The sequence below is a fragment of the Pyrgilauda ruficollis genome, unplaced genomic scaffold, assembly GCF_017590135.1.
Source record: "Pyrgilauda ruficollis isolate IOZ18807 unplaced genomic scaffold, ASM1759013v1 scaffold9, whole genome shotgun sequence".
Classification (NCBI taxonomy): Eukaryota; Metazoa; Chordata; class Aves; order Passeriformes; family Passeridae; genus Pyrgilauda; species Pyrgilauda ruficollis.
This window is the reverse complement of record NW_024531043.1, coordinates 6,920,580-6,935,608: the sequence shown is the minus strand read 5'-3', so window position 1 is coordinate 6,935,608 and position 15,029 is coordinate 6,920,580. Positions and strand designations below refer to the sequence as shown.

At 45.4% G+C, this 15,029-nt stretch overlaps 1 protein-coding gene across 2 annotated transcripts; it reads right to left on the bottom strand.

Moving 5' to 3' along the window:
- Window positions 1-415: 415 nt before the first annotated feature.
- On the bottom strand, window positions 416-9,580 carry PGAM5 (PGAM family member 5, mitochondrial serine/threonine protein phosphatase). Of its 2 annotated transcripts, none has more exons than XM_041488352.1 (6): window positions 9,269-9,580; window positions 6,163-6,341; window positions 4,797-4,922; window positions 4,275-4,363; window positions 3,831-3,961; window positions 416-2,043 (listed from the first exon to the last, which is right to left on the bottom strand). In XM_041488352.1, the coding sequence occupies exons 1-6, from the start codon at window positions 9,523-9,525 to the stop codon at window positions 1,893-1,895; spliced, it is 933 nt and encodes a 310-aa protein (XP_041344286.1). In that variant the 5' UTR covers window positions 9,526-9,580; the 3' UTR covers window positions 416-1,892. The 2 variants fall into 2 exon arrangements, with proteins under 2 accessions (XP_041344286.1, XP_041344285.1); XM_041488351.1 differs by having other exon boundaries at window positions 3,831-3,964; window positions 9,269-9,579.
- Between the last annotated feature and the right edge of the window lie 5,449 nt (window positions 9,581-15,029).

Genomic DNA, 15,029 nt, shown 5'->3' with positions numbered 1-15,029 from the left:
GTACCTGTGCTAAGAGGTGTTGTGTCCTCTGGTTGCCCACCATGAGCTCCTTCACTGACACAGGGGATGTAGAAGGGGCTGTGTGTGAGAGGGTCCATGTGCACACACACAACACTAAAAATCACAGAATTTTCATCTTAGATTCCTCGTGGTGGTGACACAGTCCCGCAAATGGCTGTGCTTAGGCTACAGCAGTTCCTCTCTTGGCCAGCTCTGTGGCTGATGACAAGTAACTGCTCTGGCTCCCACCTCCAGTTTACACTTCAGGTGGTTGTGAAAGAGCTGTTGCCCTGAGCAGTGTGGGACACCAGCTGACACTGCAGTGACACCAGGTCCTGCACTGGCAGTCCCTGCAGAGCTCCAGCCACACTTGCTCCAGCTGCTCATGCAGCCATTCAGCTGAAGAGACAGGAAAGAAAGGCAGACCAAGTATTTTATTCAAAACTTTTAAAAAGTTAATAGACAAAAAATGATAAATTACTCTCATTGCATCAATGAGAGATACGTCATGATAGTTTCCTCTTGCCCCCCACACCTTACACTACACAATAATCAGTTTGTTCCCTACCAGTCCCTGTTCCTTGAACTTATCCTGATGTGGCAGCAGTTCAGTATCAAGCCCTTAAATCCTCTTCTCCACAGGCTGTGTGCCCTGATTATGCTTCATACAGCTCTGACAGGAGTAAGTTCAGCATCTCACCAACATCCTTATTGATCAGAGAATCTGCCAAACAAGTTAGTTATGTCTGCTGTCTTACTATAAACTGAGTCAAGTTTCTACATTGGCTCAGGGTAGCCAGCAAGCTTCAGAATGCTTCTGAGCCCTCCCACAAGCCCAGCAGCATCAGAGCTGTATGAAGCTGTATTCTGCCCAACGCTGTCCTACACACTCACCCTAGACAAGCTGGCCCATGGCCACATGCTCACCATCCTGGCAACAGCAGTTTGCTCCAGGGCTGCAGCACCTCTGACCTGCAGCATCACTACCCTGAACCCACTGGTGGTATTGCTCTACTCTGAAAGTAAGGTATCAACAAATACAAATCAATGGGAAAGAGCACTCAAAAATATGTCAGGAACTGAAAGCACTTGGAGAAGATTGCTGCTTTCCTTTCCTCCCATCTTACTGCTACAGTCTCATCCCTGCAGCCTTCTCCAGACCACGTTTTGGTTAAAGGCTTTACAAGACAGAAAAATATTCTTAAGAACATCTTAAAGGACATCCTGAGGATGGTGGAACACTTAATATAAGCAGCAGTTAGTTCTAGCACCACAGCTCTGAGGCAAATGGTTTTTTTACCCTCTTTCCTTTATGCTCATAACCTCCAGGCACAGTTTACACGGGCTTTTTGGGGGCAGAGGGGAACAATGACACAACATCAACGTACACACTCAACAGCTTACAAAAACTGAAGCTTTATCCCTTTGTCCTTTGGACAGCAGAATTCCCTGTTTGTCACTTCTGCAGGAGCTGAAAGAAGCTGGCTCACCTTTTGTTTTAGCTGCAGTGTGATACAAGGCTGTTCCCACACCAATCGCTTTCCTGCACAAGAAAAATACCCACAGGAGCAAGCTTTGGTTAGAGACATTCACAGCGGGGTATGGGAAAAGTCAGTGCTCTTGCAACTGCTGAGCAGACATTCAACCTGTATTCCACAGCTCAGCTTTGAGTTTTGGGAAATACTTAAGGACTGGACATGTTCAGGCTTACAAAGGTTTCTTCTTTTCTGGACTGAAAGGCAGACATGAATATGAAGGAGGAATGGGGCTAAAGGACATTTGAAGACAGTATCACACCCCAAATAATAAAAATCTAGTGGTACTGTAGCAGAACGTGCTAGTGCAAAGACACTAGAGGCAGCTCCTGGACAGCATCCATCCATTTGGCTCACTCAGGTGCGTGTGATTTTGTCTGGAGGCATGAAACCTGTGTCACCCAGTGTTCGAAGGGCCACTCTGCCGTTGGGACGTATCACCAAGTGAGTGATGCTGCCGTTGTTGAGAGACAGTCGCAGCCAACCTTCTGGGGGGAACTGCAGTGCTCTGGTGACAAAAACACACGTATTAATTAATGAACAGTTAGATTAACAAGCCCTCACAGCACCACCTTCTGTCCCAGATAAGGGGGAGAAGGAGGGGGAAACTCAAAATGGGTGGGCATTGTGCAGCTGGCACACCAATGCCCCCAGTCAGCCTTGGAAAAAAGCCTTTTCTTGTGGAAACGCTATAAAACCACAGCTTTGGTAGCTGGACCAGAGCCAAGAGTGCCCTTGGTTAAGCAGAGTCCAGCAGATGGGTGTGATTACTGCTGACAGGATTAGTGCAAGTGGACAGAAGGCAGCAGCTCCAGCAGTGAGGCTGCCAGGAGTGCTCTGAGCAGCCCTGGCACAGCCCAGCGAGGCTGCAGCACCACAACACCTGCGCAGGTGGGACAGGCAGAGCTGGCTCAGCACCCAAGGGCTGCCTGAGCACAGAGGACCTGGATGTGGCAGTGGCTGTCACACTCCCATTTCAGCCACACCCCCACAGCAAAGGCAGCCACACAGGATTCCTTCCAGTGGCCTGCACTAGGGAAGAAATTCACTGGAACTACTTTCCATTGGCTACATCATTCCCCAGGTAGGACAAGGACAAGTACCTTGTGCCTTCCACAGAAACAGCATCACAGCTGGTCTGCAGCCATTCTGAATTTCCTAACTCAACAGCCTCAGCAGCTCCATCAATTGTATTGAACAGCTGGAAAAAATACCATGTTGCCTTAAACAGCTTTTGCCTCTGATACTGAGGAATAACTTGGTTTTGGCACTTATGACAGTCTTGTAGAAAGCCCAAAAAATTAAATACCAGCTACAGCCAAGCTAGATTTGAAGGAAATGTTACATGGATTGTGTTTAATTGTACTATCAGATTGTCTGGAATTGAAGGCATAGAAGAGACATTAAAATGAAGAAGAAGGCAACAGCAAAGAGAAAAGGTATGTAAGTATTTCAGATAAAGCCTTGGCAGGAACAACATGGTATTTTTTAGCACAGGAAAGAACAGCCTGTTTACCTGATCAATAATTTCAAGTATAGCAATTTTGAAAAGCTCTAAAGCAGCCCACAGAGCAGACAGGCCAGCATTTACCTAGCTCAGCTAAATAAAGCTAACTGAAACTGTTGCAGGTATTGATCAGATTAAAGTTTAATCACATCTGTCCTGCTCACGATAAATTATCTTACAGACAGTGCTTTGCTGATGGGGAAGAGGAATAAAATAGACTCTGCTGACTGAATACAGAGACAGGCAAAGATCCAGAACTGTTTTCTCCTTTATGAACAGCCTTGATGTTACCAGAAAGATCCACTCTTAATCCAATACTGGATGGTACTGCAAAAACACACTAATGCAACTTCAACATAACTCAAAAAATATCCATCAGTAAAGAATTCCCAAAACAGAATCAATTTTTAATTATGTAAGCTCAAATTCATCTCACCTCAAAGATATGCACCCAGTAATGCATCTATTTGTAATCTAACAGGCACTACCCTCAGGTTTATGGAAGCAGAAGTACATAGTAATTACAGTAACTGTCCAGATGTCCAAAAAGGTTTAAGTTTCCCTGACTTAGCCATTTTTGCTTTAGAATTAGAATGAAAGTGTTCTAATTATCAAATGTACCTTGATAAAGTTGCAGAAGCAGCTGCTCACAATGCGGGCACTGATCTCCAGCCACTTACAAGAAGTGAAATCAACACATGTCCTCCCTCAGTGGTGGCCCAAGGCAGCCCTGTTTGAGTGAGCCCTCCCTGGAGCAGCCCCAGGTGGGCCGGGCAGCCGGCCCGTACCTGCAGACGATGTAGCGGATGACGTTGGCGTGGCACACGAAGATCTCGTAGCTGTCCTCCTCCTGCTTGGCATCAGCTCTATGAATGAAGTTTCGAAAAGCAGCCTCAATCCGAGCTCCATCTTCGTAATACTGCTGAGGGCACGAGGTCACAGTTACACACAGCTCAGAGCAGCACTGCCTGCATGCCCGGGGGCCTCATCTCCTCAGGAGCTCCTGGGTGCACACCTGGGCTCAGCTAATGCTCAAGGACTGCAGGTTATTTTAACTGTTCTGCACACTTACTGAGGAGGAGGAAAGAATGCAATTATCTAAGGGCTCTGATAGCAAACACCAGCTCAGACACTGCAAGTTATTGCTACTGTCCATACAGAGTATACTGAAAAAAACCCCAAAACATAAATTTAAAAAAAAAAAAAAAAAAAAACTTAAAAGAAAAACTTACCACAGCTTCTGGTTTCCAGTGGGAGACTGGTGGGTCTGGTTCTATAGGTGCTCCCTCTCTCAGCAGATCAGTACTGATTTTTTTGACTCCTGAAATATTAGATACACATTCAGAAACAAGTTGTTCATGTCCCATTACAAACAGCCCCACAACTCTACATTCAATACATTTTCACAGTCTTTCTTTGAGGAAGGCTTACTCTCCAACTAAAGTCCATTTTAGTCAACACACTTCTGTCAAGGGATGTGAATCTCTCCAAGAAAACTGTTTTGCCATCAGCAAGACAAATTATTCCAACTGAACAGAATGGCCTGTCTGTTACACTTCGAAGAAGTGTATTTGTACTTTTAAAGATAAACTGGAAACAAGAATTACGGCTGTACGTTTCTTTATAAATACAGACTTTCACACAGGGCTAGGAAATGGCTAAATAACATCTCATCCTTAAGGACAAGCTTAGAATTCTACTGGAAGCAGTTTTAAGGATCAGAAGACAATTAAAAATTAAGGGAAGTCTCTTACCTGGGAGATGTTTGCTTATAATTTCAGTTGTTTCAGTTGCTCTAGTCATGGAGGAGTGGATAATCTGATCAAATTTTATTCCCAAACTTGCCAGCCTGTGTCCAGTCAGTTCAGCCTGCTCTCGACCTTAAAAAGCACATTCATTACAGAAATTGGTGACACTCCCGTTAGAACCTCACACAAACTACCAAGGGAGTTGTCCAGCAGACATAAAAGATCTACATCCATGCTGGGCTTTTTCCTTTCAAAAAGCAACTGGAAAACACTCTCATCAGAGCCACTACTCAGGCCAAGCTTACTGGTTGGACAATTTAAAGTCATACTTGCATCAGTAGGAAAAAAATTCTTTCTTTCAAGTAGAAAAAAAAAAACAAAAACCAAAACTTACTCAGCAACTTTCACTGAAGTACTCAATATCCCTGCTAGCCCCATCCCCAGGAAGCAACAATCCCCCTCAGGCCTGACAGTGTGTTGTTGTTCATAAAGGCAACATCAGCTTGGCACAGTTCACAGCACCTGGGCAGCCTCAGGAAGGTTCAGCCCACCTTTCAGGCAGGCAGGTAAAAAGACAACAGACAGGTTAAGTCACTTACTTAAGGCACAGGATGAGACAGGATTAACATTATGCTTTGTTACCAGTTTAAGACAGCCCTTGAGGCCTGCAATTAGCATTTCACTCCTGTTTGCACACCAGTAACTGAGATGTGGGTGGGAAAAAAGTCCACAGTAGTAATTCTTCCCCCTCTGAAAACATATATGTTGGCAAATATATAATCAAGGAAGTGTTCACTGCTTTTCAAGTACATTATTAAAAGTAATACTAATTAGAATCTGAGACCTAGTCACAGGATCAGTGAATTAAGATTAACACAGACAAAGGTTATCCTCATTTCATTTAAGTGATTAGCAGTATACTCCCAGAAACAGTGACAGCAGCAAAAGTGCAATGCATTTAATTATAAACACTCCAGCTGAAAGTCAGAGGCATTTTCTTTTTAATAAATCAGCAGATTAAATTAAGAGAAACACAAGGAAAATCCATCTCAATGAAGTTTAAAAGCCACAGCCCTTAGGAATTACATCAGCTGCCATGGTAGTTTGCTAAAGCAACCTTAAGATAATTTGGAGCTTCCTTTGACAAGTTTCTTTACAACTGAGCGTGTTTAGAACTCTCTAAATCACATCTTAATGTTTGGATCAATACTGAACAAAACACACTTATTTATGACATCTTACTGCCACAAAAGAATACAGGAAGTAGATTAAGGTTTGGCAGCAAGACCCAGTGCTGAGTTACTGACTGTACTCATCAGGTAAAAAATAATTTCCTCAAAATGCAAAGCACGATGCTGCTAGTGACACCTACCCAGTGGGGTCAGAGTTCTGTCCTTATCAGCCCGGCCATCCAAATGGTACTGGGAATGACGGATCAGGAATATGTGCCTGGTGGCTTTGGCTTTGCAGTGATCCAAGCGAGAGGCAAGCTCCTCTTCCCCGGTTTCTTCATTTTTCTTTTTGAGGTTGATAAGAGCCAGTGGTTCACGTCTAAACAAACACATTTAAAGAGTCATTTTTAGATAGAGGAGACTGAGAGGCAGGGGAATTTTACAGATATATAGTCTTGCAATTCCAGACATAGTTGAAAAACGGACAGTTTAGCCACTTGTATAATGAAACTGATTCAAACCTTTGTATGAAAAGTAAAATAAATGCCTGCATGAAAAAGAAGGTAATGTAATGGGTTAAAAGATGTAACTTGACATAAGTAAATATGCCATGTAGTGCCAGCCACCTGAATTAATTCCTGGGGAAAAAAAAAGCAATGAGCAACAGAAAAACTTGTAGGGTGCAACAGTAGGGTTTTTGACAAGAAAAACTAACCAGGAAGGATACCAGGAAAAGAGGAAAAGGTGTTGGCTGACCATTAAAGAAAGAAAATGCTTTGTATCTAAAAGGCCCTGTGATAACACCTACAAAGTTTGCACTTTATCAATCACATTTACATCAAATGACTAAAAAAATCACCCCCACAATAACATCCTAGAAAGTGCATCCCCCCCAACAACATCCTTCTGCAGTGCACACTGAGAATTATTTTCTGCTTTAAACTAGGTCACATCAGTTCTCTCCAGTAAAACTTTTTATTTTTCAGCCTGGAGTGTTTTATTTATCCTTTCATCTTTTCAGCACTCTCTCCCCTCATGCCACTTTAATCTCTCTTCCATTTGTCACAGTGCACACGAGCTCTGCACATCACCCAGACAGCTGACCTGGCTCCTCCTGAGGACACGGGATCTCCCCCTCTCTCTGCTATCACAGGTTTAGTGCTACAGATCTCCCACCTCCAGCACCAACCCTGCCCAAACCTTCCACGTTAGTCTGGGCCCCTCTCTGCACTGATCCTCCACCCCATTAATGCAAATCCTTTCCTATGTCACTCCACCTCAGACTGTATTTTATTCAACCCACGCCTCATTTCTTCCAGTATTAAACTTGCTTATTTTATAATAGGTTTTTTTTAATGGAAAATAATTTTTATTTGGTTTGGAACAAAGTTATTTGTTCACAGAAAATTGCTGTTTCCCCCACCTGTTTCTCACAGCAAGACTGGCTGTGCAAAGCCCTCCTGCCTCCATTTTGCTTTACTGAACACGATTTCCATTAGACAATAAGGCTCTAAACATTCCTCAAGCTGTTAATTCCTCAGCAAGGCATTAAAAATTAAACAACAGGCCAGTAACAAGAAGTTCTATTGCTACTTTACAGGATACTTTTGATTCACTGGAAACTATACTGCTGGCAAGATACAATAGGAAAACAAAAAAATCTTTAAAATCAATTCAAGCACATTAGTAAAGCAGCAAGGGGAATAACTCATCTGATATCTGCCATTAATTATTCCACATGAATGAAACTAGATCTGTCTTCTCCAAGAACTGAGCTGCACAATTCCTCTGCAAGTGGCAGAGACCAAGATTCCAACTGTGATACGCTGTCAGACCAATAACAAGTTTGGTATTTGCATTTGTTTGTTCCAACTTGAAAAGCCAATGGTTCTTAAGAATATTGTAGTATCTAGTTATCTGCTCAAGACTTGACTTTCTAAACATTCCAGATGGTGGTCAGATATTCTGTGTATTTATAAACCATTTAACTACTTTGCACATTAACTGCTTCTGCCAATAATATCCAAAAATCAAAATCAAGATTTCAAGCAGGCACAACCTAAGCCCCAACTGGTAGACTACAAGCAGCAGAAAACAAATTGATCTGGGGTAATATATTCCACTGTTTGCACACTGTGAGGAATGGTGGCTGGCTATCCTGAACTGCCAGGAGGTATTATCTGGTCATGTTTGCTCAGGCAACGGTGACAGCTCTGCAACCTAAAGCACAATCTCTATTTCCTGGATTGGTTTAAAAAAATTACTTGAGTCTAAAAGTACTGTAGAATCCTTGAAGAAGATCAACCATTTAGCAGAACCAGGAAGGCCTGGAGCTGCAGTTAAACAAGCAGCTTTAGTACCTCCCTCAGTATAATTGTGTAACCAGCTGTAACCTTATTTAATGAAGGTATTATTTTTATCACTGGGGTGTACATAGCCGTATTTACAAGAGCATTTGATCCTGTAGCCTCTGAAAAATCAAAACGATGTATTATACAATAAAAATCTGTTAGCGCTTAGGTTTGGATTTACTATGATTAAACTGGAGCCTGACATAAGTCTCCCCTGGGAGATAATTCTACCAGACCGAAGCCAAATGAGCCAAAGCTATCTGCACGTTCTAATTAAAGATTCAGAAAAAATGTAGTCGGCCCTTGTGTGAATGTGCTTCAACGCTGAAGAACACGAGTGAGCGGGTTCAAAGCTGCCTTCACAAGGATCGAAGCCGGGGCAGCTCCGCGGGCAGCAGGCCCCGCGCCCGCCCAGCAGCGACAGCGCCGGGCACCCACAGGGAGCTGCTGCCGAGCTGAAAACCCCTGCTGCAGACACACAGCAACAGCCAGGCACGGCTGAACATAAATAAAAAGGCACGCTTCTGCTCAGCGCTTACATTTATCACGAGCCTGAGGCTTGGCAGTCTCGCTGGCGGAAAGCATCAGAATAAAGGGATCTGCACAGGGTAAGTCTCCGAGCTGTCTGAACAAAACCCAGCGCTGGCACATCCCTCCAGAGCTCCAGCGCTCCACGGGTGTTCACGAACTTCAGCTGGATTCTGCTCTGAGCAGGTCACCACAGGGAATTTCACGGGGAAACGAGTCCCGTCGAGCCGGGGGCTGCTCCCCCGGGGACCCCGGACCTCCCGATCCCCGAGGGGCCCCGCCCGCCCCGAGCCCGCTGCCCCACGGGGCTCCGGAGAGGGGTTCAGGGCAGCTCCCGCCGCCCCCCGGATCCCCCCGGCCCCTCACCACAGCCGCGACCTCCCCCGGCGAGGAGGCGGCCCCGCCGCCGCAGCCCGGCCGCGCCCACCTGTCCCAGTTGCTGTCCCAGTAGCTGCCGCTGCCGGCGGGTCTCTCGATCCAGCTGGCGGTCGGCGGGCAGGAGGCGGTGGGCGGCAGCAGCAGCAAGCCGGGCGGCGCGGCGGAGGGCACGGAGGAGCCCCCCGGGCGCGGCTCGCTATCGCCACCGCTGCGGGCCGGCTGCTTGCCCACGACGACGGCGGAGAGCAGGACGGAGCCGCCCGCCAGCCCGCAGGCGGCGAGCGCCAGGGCGCGGCGGACCGACATGGCGGGGCGGCCGCGTGCCCCTCACCGGCGAGCCCGCCCCGCTCCGCCCCGCCCCGGACGGAGTGCAGTGCGGGGCAAGATTCCTCCGCGAACGGGGAGCACGGGGCTGCACGGAGCCCGCCGACCCCCGGCCCTCACAGACCCTCACGGGCCCGGCCCGGCCCCTCTCCCCCAGCCGCGGTGCCCGCGGAGCTGCGCCCGCCTCAGGCCGGGCTCAGGGGCCGGTCCTGCCCGGCCGCTCCCAAACCGGTTTCCACCCCGGGCGGGTCACCGTGTAGGGCTCGGCAGGGAATCCCGCCAGCCCTGCCTGGTTTAATCGCCTGATGCCGTGATCAGTCCTTCAGGGTGGAAAAGACCTGTACGTTAACCCGGCACTGCCGAGTCCGTCATATTTAATTATAATCCCTGAGCCTTATCACTGTGTCCAGCTGCTCCTCAGTACAACAAAGACCAGGAGTGCTGGAGAGGGTCCAGCAGAGGCCGCAAGGCTGATGAGGGGTCTGGAGCATCTCTTATGAGGGCAGGCTGTGGGAGCTGGGCCTGTCTAGTCTGAAGAGAAGAAGACTCTTTTTCACTGGTGCCCAGTGACGGGATAAGGCCTTAAACTGGAACACAAAAAGTTTCCTCAACATGAGGAAGAATTTCTTTACGTTGAGGGTGGCAGAGCACTGGGACAGCTGCCCAGGGAGGTCGCGGGGTCTCCTTCTGTGGAGACATTCCAAACGCACCTGGATGCGTTCCTGTGTCCCCTGTTCTCGGTGACCCTGCTTTGGCTGGGAGGTGGGACTGGATGATCTCCAGAGGTCCCTTCCAACCCCACCGATTCTGTGATTCTGTCATACTGGAGCACTGGGTCCCTGGCACTGGAAACCAGGAACCTGCGTTTTGGGAAATAAAAGCGGTTACCAGCCCGGTGGACTCAGCAGAGCCAAGCTGGGCATTCCCGTCCCACCTCTTGTGCCTCTGGCCGGGACGCTGCTCCCTGCTTCACATGGAGACTCCCTTCAGAAGCCAGAGCTCGTTACAGCTGCCCACATTGCCTTGTGCAGAAGAAAGGCACGGTGGAATTGGAATGTTAATTACCTCATACTGGAATGTTAATTACCCGTAGATGGCCAGTGGTGCTGTCTTAACCTCACAACAGAGCCCTCAGGGAGACAGAATCAGAACAGAGCCCCCTTTTTCTGAGCTGACATCCCAAATTCAGCACTGGTTTCTACCTGTCAGATTCAGTAGTTTGCAAATGGTGACAGAACTGCTGCTGAATGTGGACCTTGGGGTGCCAGGAGATTCTACAGATTCCATTATCCAGCCTTTGCTTATTTAATTATGCATTTTTACCACTCCTGTCCACCTGTTCAAGCTCCAACTCCATACGCACATTCCCCACACCACAAATTCTATAATACTATTCCTGCTATTCCACTGGCATGCCAGCTGGGCAGAGAGTTTCCAACTGCCAGATTTCAGCCAGTGTGAGTGACTCCAGAGCCACTGAGACCAGAGCCTGTCCCCTGCCGAGCACGCAGATGTGTGAGCCCGGAGTTAAGGCTCAGGCTCCTGCAGCACCGACATCTCCAGAGCCACTGAGACCAGAGCCTGTCCCCTGCCGAGCACACAGATGTGTGAGCCCGGAGTTAACAGGCTCTGGCTCCTGCAGCACCGACACCAGGGCTACGAGGACGCTGTGCCTGCCCAAAAGAAAATGATCTTTCTGTCAAAGTTAAGCCAGTCTCCAGTTTTCCCAGCGGAGTGTCTTTCCCCTGCCCACCACTCCGTGTCTCTGTCTCACACAGATATGATGCAGAGGAGGCACATCTGACTGGAGCACGGGTCCTTTGGCTCTGGGGCATTTCACAGACCAACAGTGGCTCGCAGGGGTCACATAAGTGAATCAGACCCTGATGAAAATCTGCTGCACACCCTCCTTTATTCTTCTTGCCTGCTTATTCTCTGTATTTAAGATACTCAGCTTTCTGTTTCTTCTTATATAGGTTTAAAATGTTAATTATTTTTCATCAGTTTATCTTATTATATAGGCAGGTGTGTGTATTTATACTGTATATGTTCTTTCTTACCAAGACCCCAGAAGAAAAAAGTTTGGTTTCAAAACCTCACATCCAATTCCTCCTAAAGCACGGTCCCTTTCCCCCAGGTCTCAGTCTCCCAAAGTCCTGCAAATGCTTTCAAAATCTTTTCTCTCATAATGCCTTTTCTCTTTTATCCCTAGCAATACTTATTCTCCATTAAATGCTCCCACTTGTGTCCTACCTCTTCCTCTCCAGCCTGCCCTCTAACCTGAATCCCATTTGGCCTCCAGCATCTCACAAAAGAAGGAAAACACTGCACTAGACACCACTGCTCACTTGGGTACAGGGACAGGCTGAAGCTGGATTGGACAAGTAAAACTATTCCTGATAAATCTCTCAGTAGCTTGAACTGAATTCTAAAATCATATGGTTCTATTTGAAGTTTCAGTGCTATTCGACCAAGCACCTGCCAGTTGAGGTCAAAAATCCCAGTAATAAACACAGGCAAGGTGCTGGAGTGCATGACAGTGTCACCAAATGCACCAGGGCTGAGCTCTGCTCACCACCAGAAAAGTTTCAGACTGTTATTAAGCAATAGTCAAAATTGTTTTCCCAGCACAAAAAAAGTATTGCTGAACATCTGGGCAATCTCATGCTAGAAAATGAAAATGGATAATATTGATTGTTTGCCTCAGTGCTGCATTTTGGCTGTCATTCTTCTGCACTAACACTTCACCATCAGGGATCTCCTGTGCCTTTGCTCCATTCTGCAGTTTATTTTTGCTTGGGTTAGGTACTAATACACTCAGACAATTTGTGTTCAAAAGTCTTTTGAGATTACCTTAGATCTTCCTCAGTATGTCTAAAAATGTTATTAATTAGATTATGTTGACCACTTTTTAAAAATTGTAATTCAATTAGATAAAAAAATCTCAAAAAATAATTTGTTGAAGATTACCACTAGCTTGAATATACAGTCCTGTGTTCCATCAATAACTACCCAGCTTCTTGCTCTTTGTTCTTTTTATATGTATTTATATTGCTGCTATTTTAATCCAGTTTTATTGTGTTGTATTTCATCTGTAAGCAGAAAATCCATCTAAGAGGATAACAACCTGCTGATGCCCACTAATGGAATTATTCTGTTAGTGAAAACAGTAAATGCTTGTGCTACTGATGCCATAGGTCCAGTCCTCAGGGATGATTCCCAGGGGCTTATCCCATTTCTGTGGTTTGATGCAGAGATGCCTTCAAGGAGGATGCCCAAGGTTAGGGCAGCCTCTGAACTGTGCTGTGACCAGAACAAAGAAAAGAGAAGTCAGAAAGCCAGCAGAAGGTTTCAGAAAGGTCAGCACAGGTGGGGCCCAACAAATGGTTTCCCCTGGCAGGCAGAAAAACCCTGTGGCTAAAGCAGGCCCAGCAGCCCTCGGGGTTAACTTCACCAGGAATACAAACAACTCATCCCTGGATGGGACTTGGATCAGCACAGGGATGAGTCAGTGTTTGGATGTTTTACCAATAGCTACAGGGAGAGCAAGGGCAGGTCTCTAGCCTACAACTGGCAAGCAAAGTTTATGAACTTTCAGGTTTGTTTTTTTTTAGACAAAACAGAGTAATAAAAGGACATTTGAAACAAGGAAAATGTGGTTTTGAAAAGCCTCTTCCATGACCTCAAAAATTTTTACTCACCATGTATCACCTTCCCACTATTAAAAAAAAAACAACCCAAAACCAAAAAAGTGAAAATTTATTATTGAAAGAATAACAGAGAGAGGAAAAAAGTTAACATTATGTCATTTGAACCACATGTATTCAGACATACACTGAGGACTTACTGCTGGCTTTCTTAAAGGAAATATTGATGTCATCCTGGCCTGCTTCAGATCCTGCAACATTTAAATGATACACTAAACTTTTGAGTTATAAAATGATACTACTTAAGTTCACTTAATTTTGTTTTTATGGAGCAAGAGAGAATACTGGTTTTAAGCAACCTTGGTTAGCATGATTTGATTAGTTAAAAAAAAAAAAAAAAATTGAGGCAGATGCTGGCTTCCTGACTGTGTCTGACTGCATCACTGAAGGGGAACCAGGACAAATACTGTGTTGGTTAAATACAGCACAACATTTTGGGAGATTGTGGTATGAAAGAAACTCTACATATATATATTATAGCAGTGATTCAGATCTTGAATTTAATCTAGGTAGTGTGAATCACCTACTAGAGGATTCTTCAGATTTCCTTTGACCAGAAAAAAAATGAGAAGCACATTTAAGGTGAAAGACTTGTCCTCTTCCTCAGGCACACTCTCTATAAGCATATTTAAAAGCAGGCTTTGCCTTATCTAAAGCATACAAAGTCTTTATATCATGAATGATTAATCTATTTCTTAATTTTGCTGTCACAGTCACCATCTTTCTAACTGAAGTAAATTGAAAGAATTCTTTTTAGTAACAGTGGGCATCACTGGTAAACTGAAATACACCTATAAGGAACTGCTCTTGTTTCCTGGGACTGAATCCTTTTCCCTACTCCTTTAGTAAGGAGTGAGTGAGCCTCTTCAGTACACTGGGACTGAGAATTTAAAAGAAAAAAATCTCCTTGCAAGGTCTTGTACTTCTTAAACTGTCCCCAAATGGTTGAGACTGCGGTGACAGGACAGTTCTAGGACCAAGGCCAGTCTTCTGTCTATCAGCATGTGAAGCTTTGCCTCTGGCAGAAAGCTTAAAAAAAAAAGAGTTTCTACAGAGGACAAGAATGAAAATGTAGAAAATTCCTTCAGATGTGGGGTATTACCTGCCAGATCTTTGTGTGCTCTAGAATCGCATGGGGTGTGCCTTGAATGCTACAGGGCATTGGAGATTTCTGGAAATGGCTGTCACCCCATCATGTGCAGGGACTGTGTTCCCAGCCTTAAGTGTCTCACAGTTGGTTGCTGACAAGTCCTTCTCAGTACCTTTGCTTTCAGTCATCTGAAGTCAGAAATTTTCTACCAAACGCGTTCAGAGTTGCAGATCAAGACACACCAGAAACGTAATTGTAAAGACCTATAAAAAAAGTAATTTCTGAACTGGAAACCCAATTTTATTAACAGTCTCTGGCCCTTTCATTAAGTAAACACCTCAGTTCTGTCCCTGAAGTCACACTCATGAAGCTAAGGGTTTATAACAGCCGTACTAACACTGCATTATCTAATGTAACGCTCTAATAAATGATGATGTATCCTGCCAGAAGGGTTTAATTTGAAACAGATGGTCTAAAGAATGGAAACATAAGCAAAGTATTTCACTGTAATCATTCTCCAGGAAACAAAAGGGGATTTGATATTATTGCCTCAAGGACCACCTGCCCCCCCAACGTTTTTCTCTTAGATAACAGTAAACTTTGATTTTGCTAATGAAGCACAGGTGCTGCTGATAGCTCCCAACAATGAAACAACTCAGGCATTTCTTCTAATCCTGATTAGCAAGTGA

Excerpts from the sequence above, each read along its gene's own strand:
- PGAM5 (XM_041488351.1), bottom strand. The coding sequence starts at position 9,525 with ATGTCGGTCCGCCGCGCCCTGGCGCTCGCCGCCTGCGGGCTGGCGGGC. Across the intron at positions 6,342-9,268 it reads TGGGACAGCAACTGGGACAG|ACGTGAACCACTGGCTCTTA; the intron begins GTGGGCGCGGCC and ends GTGTTTGTTTAG. Across the intron at positions 2,044-3,830 it reads ATCCGCTACATCGTCTGCAG|AGCACTGCAGTTCCCCCCAG; the intron begins GTACGGGCCGGC and ends TTTTGTCACCAG.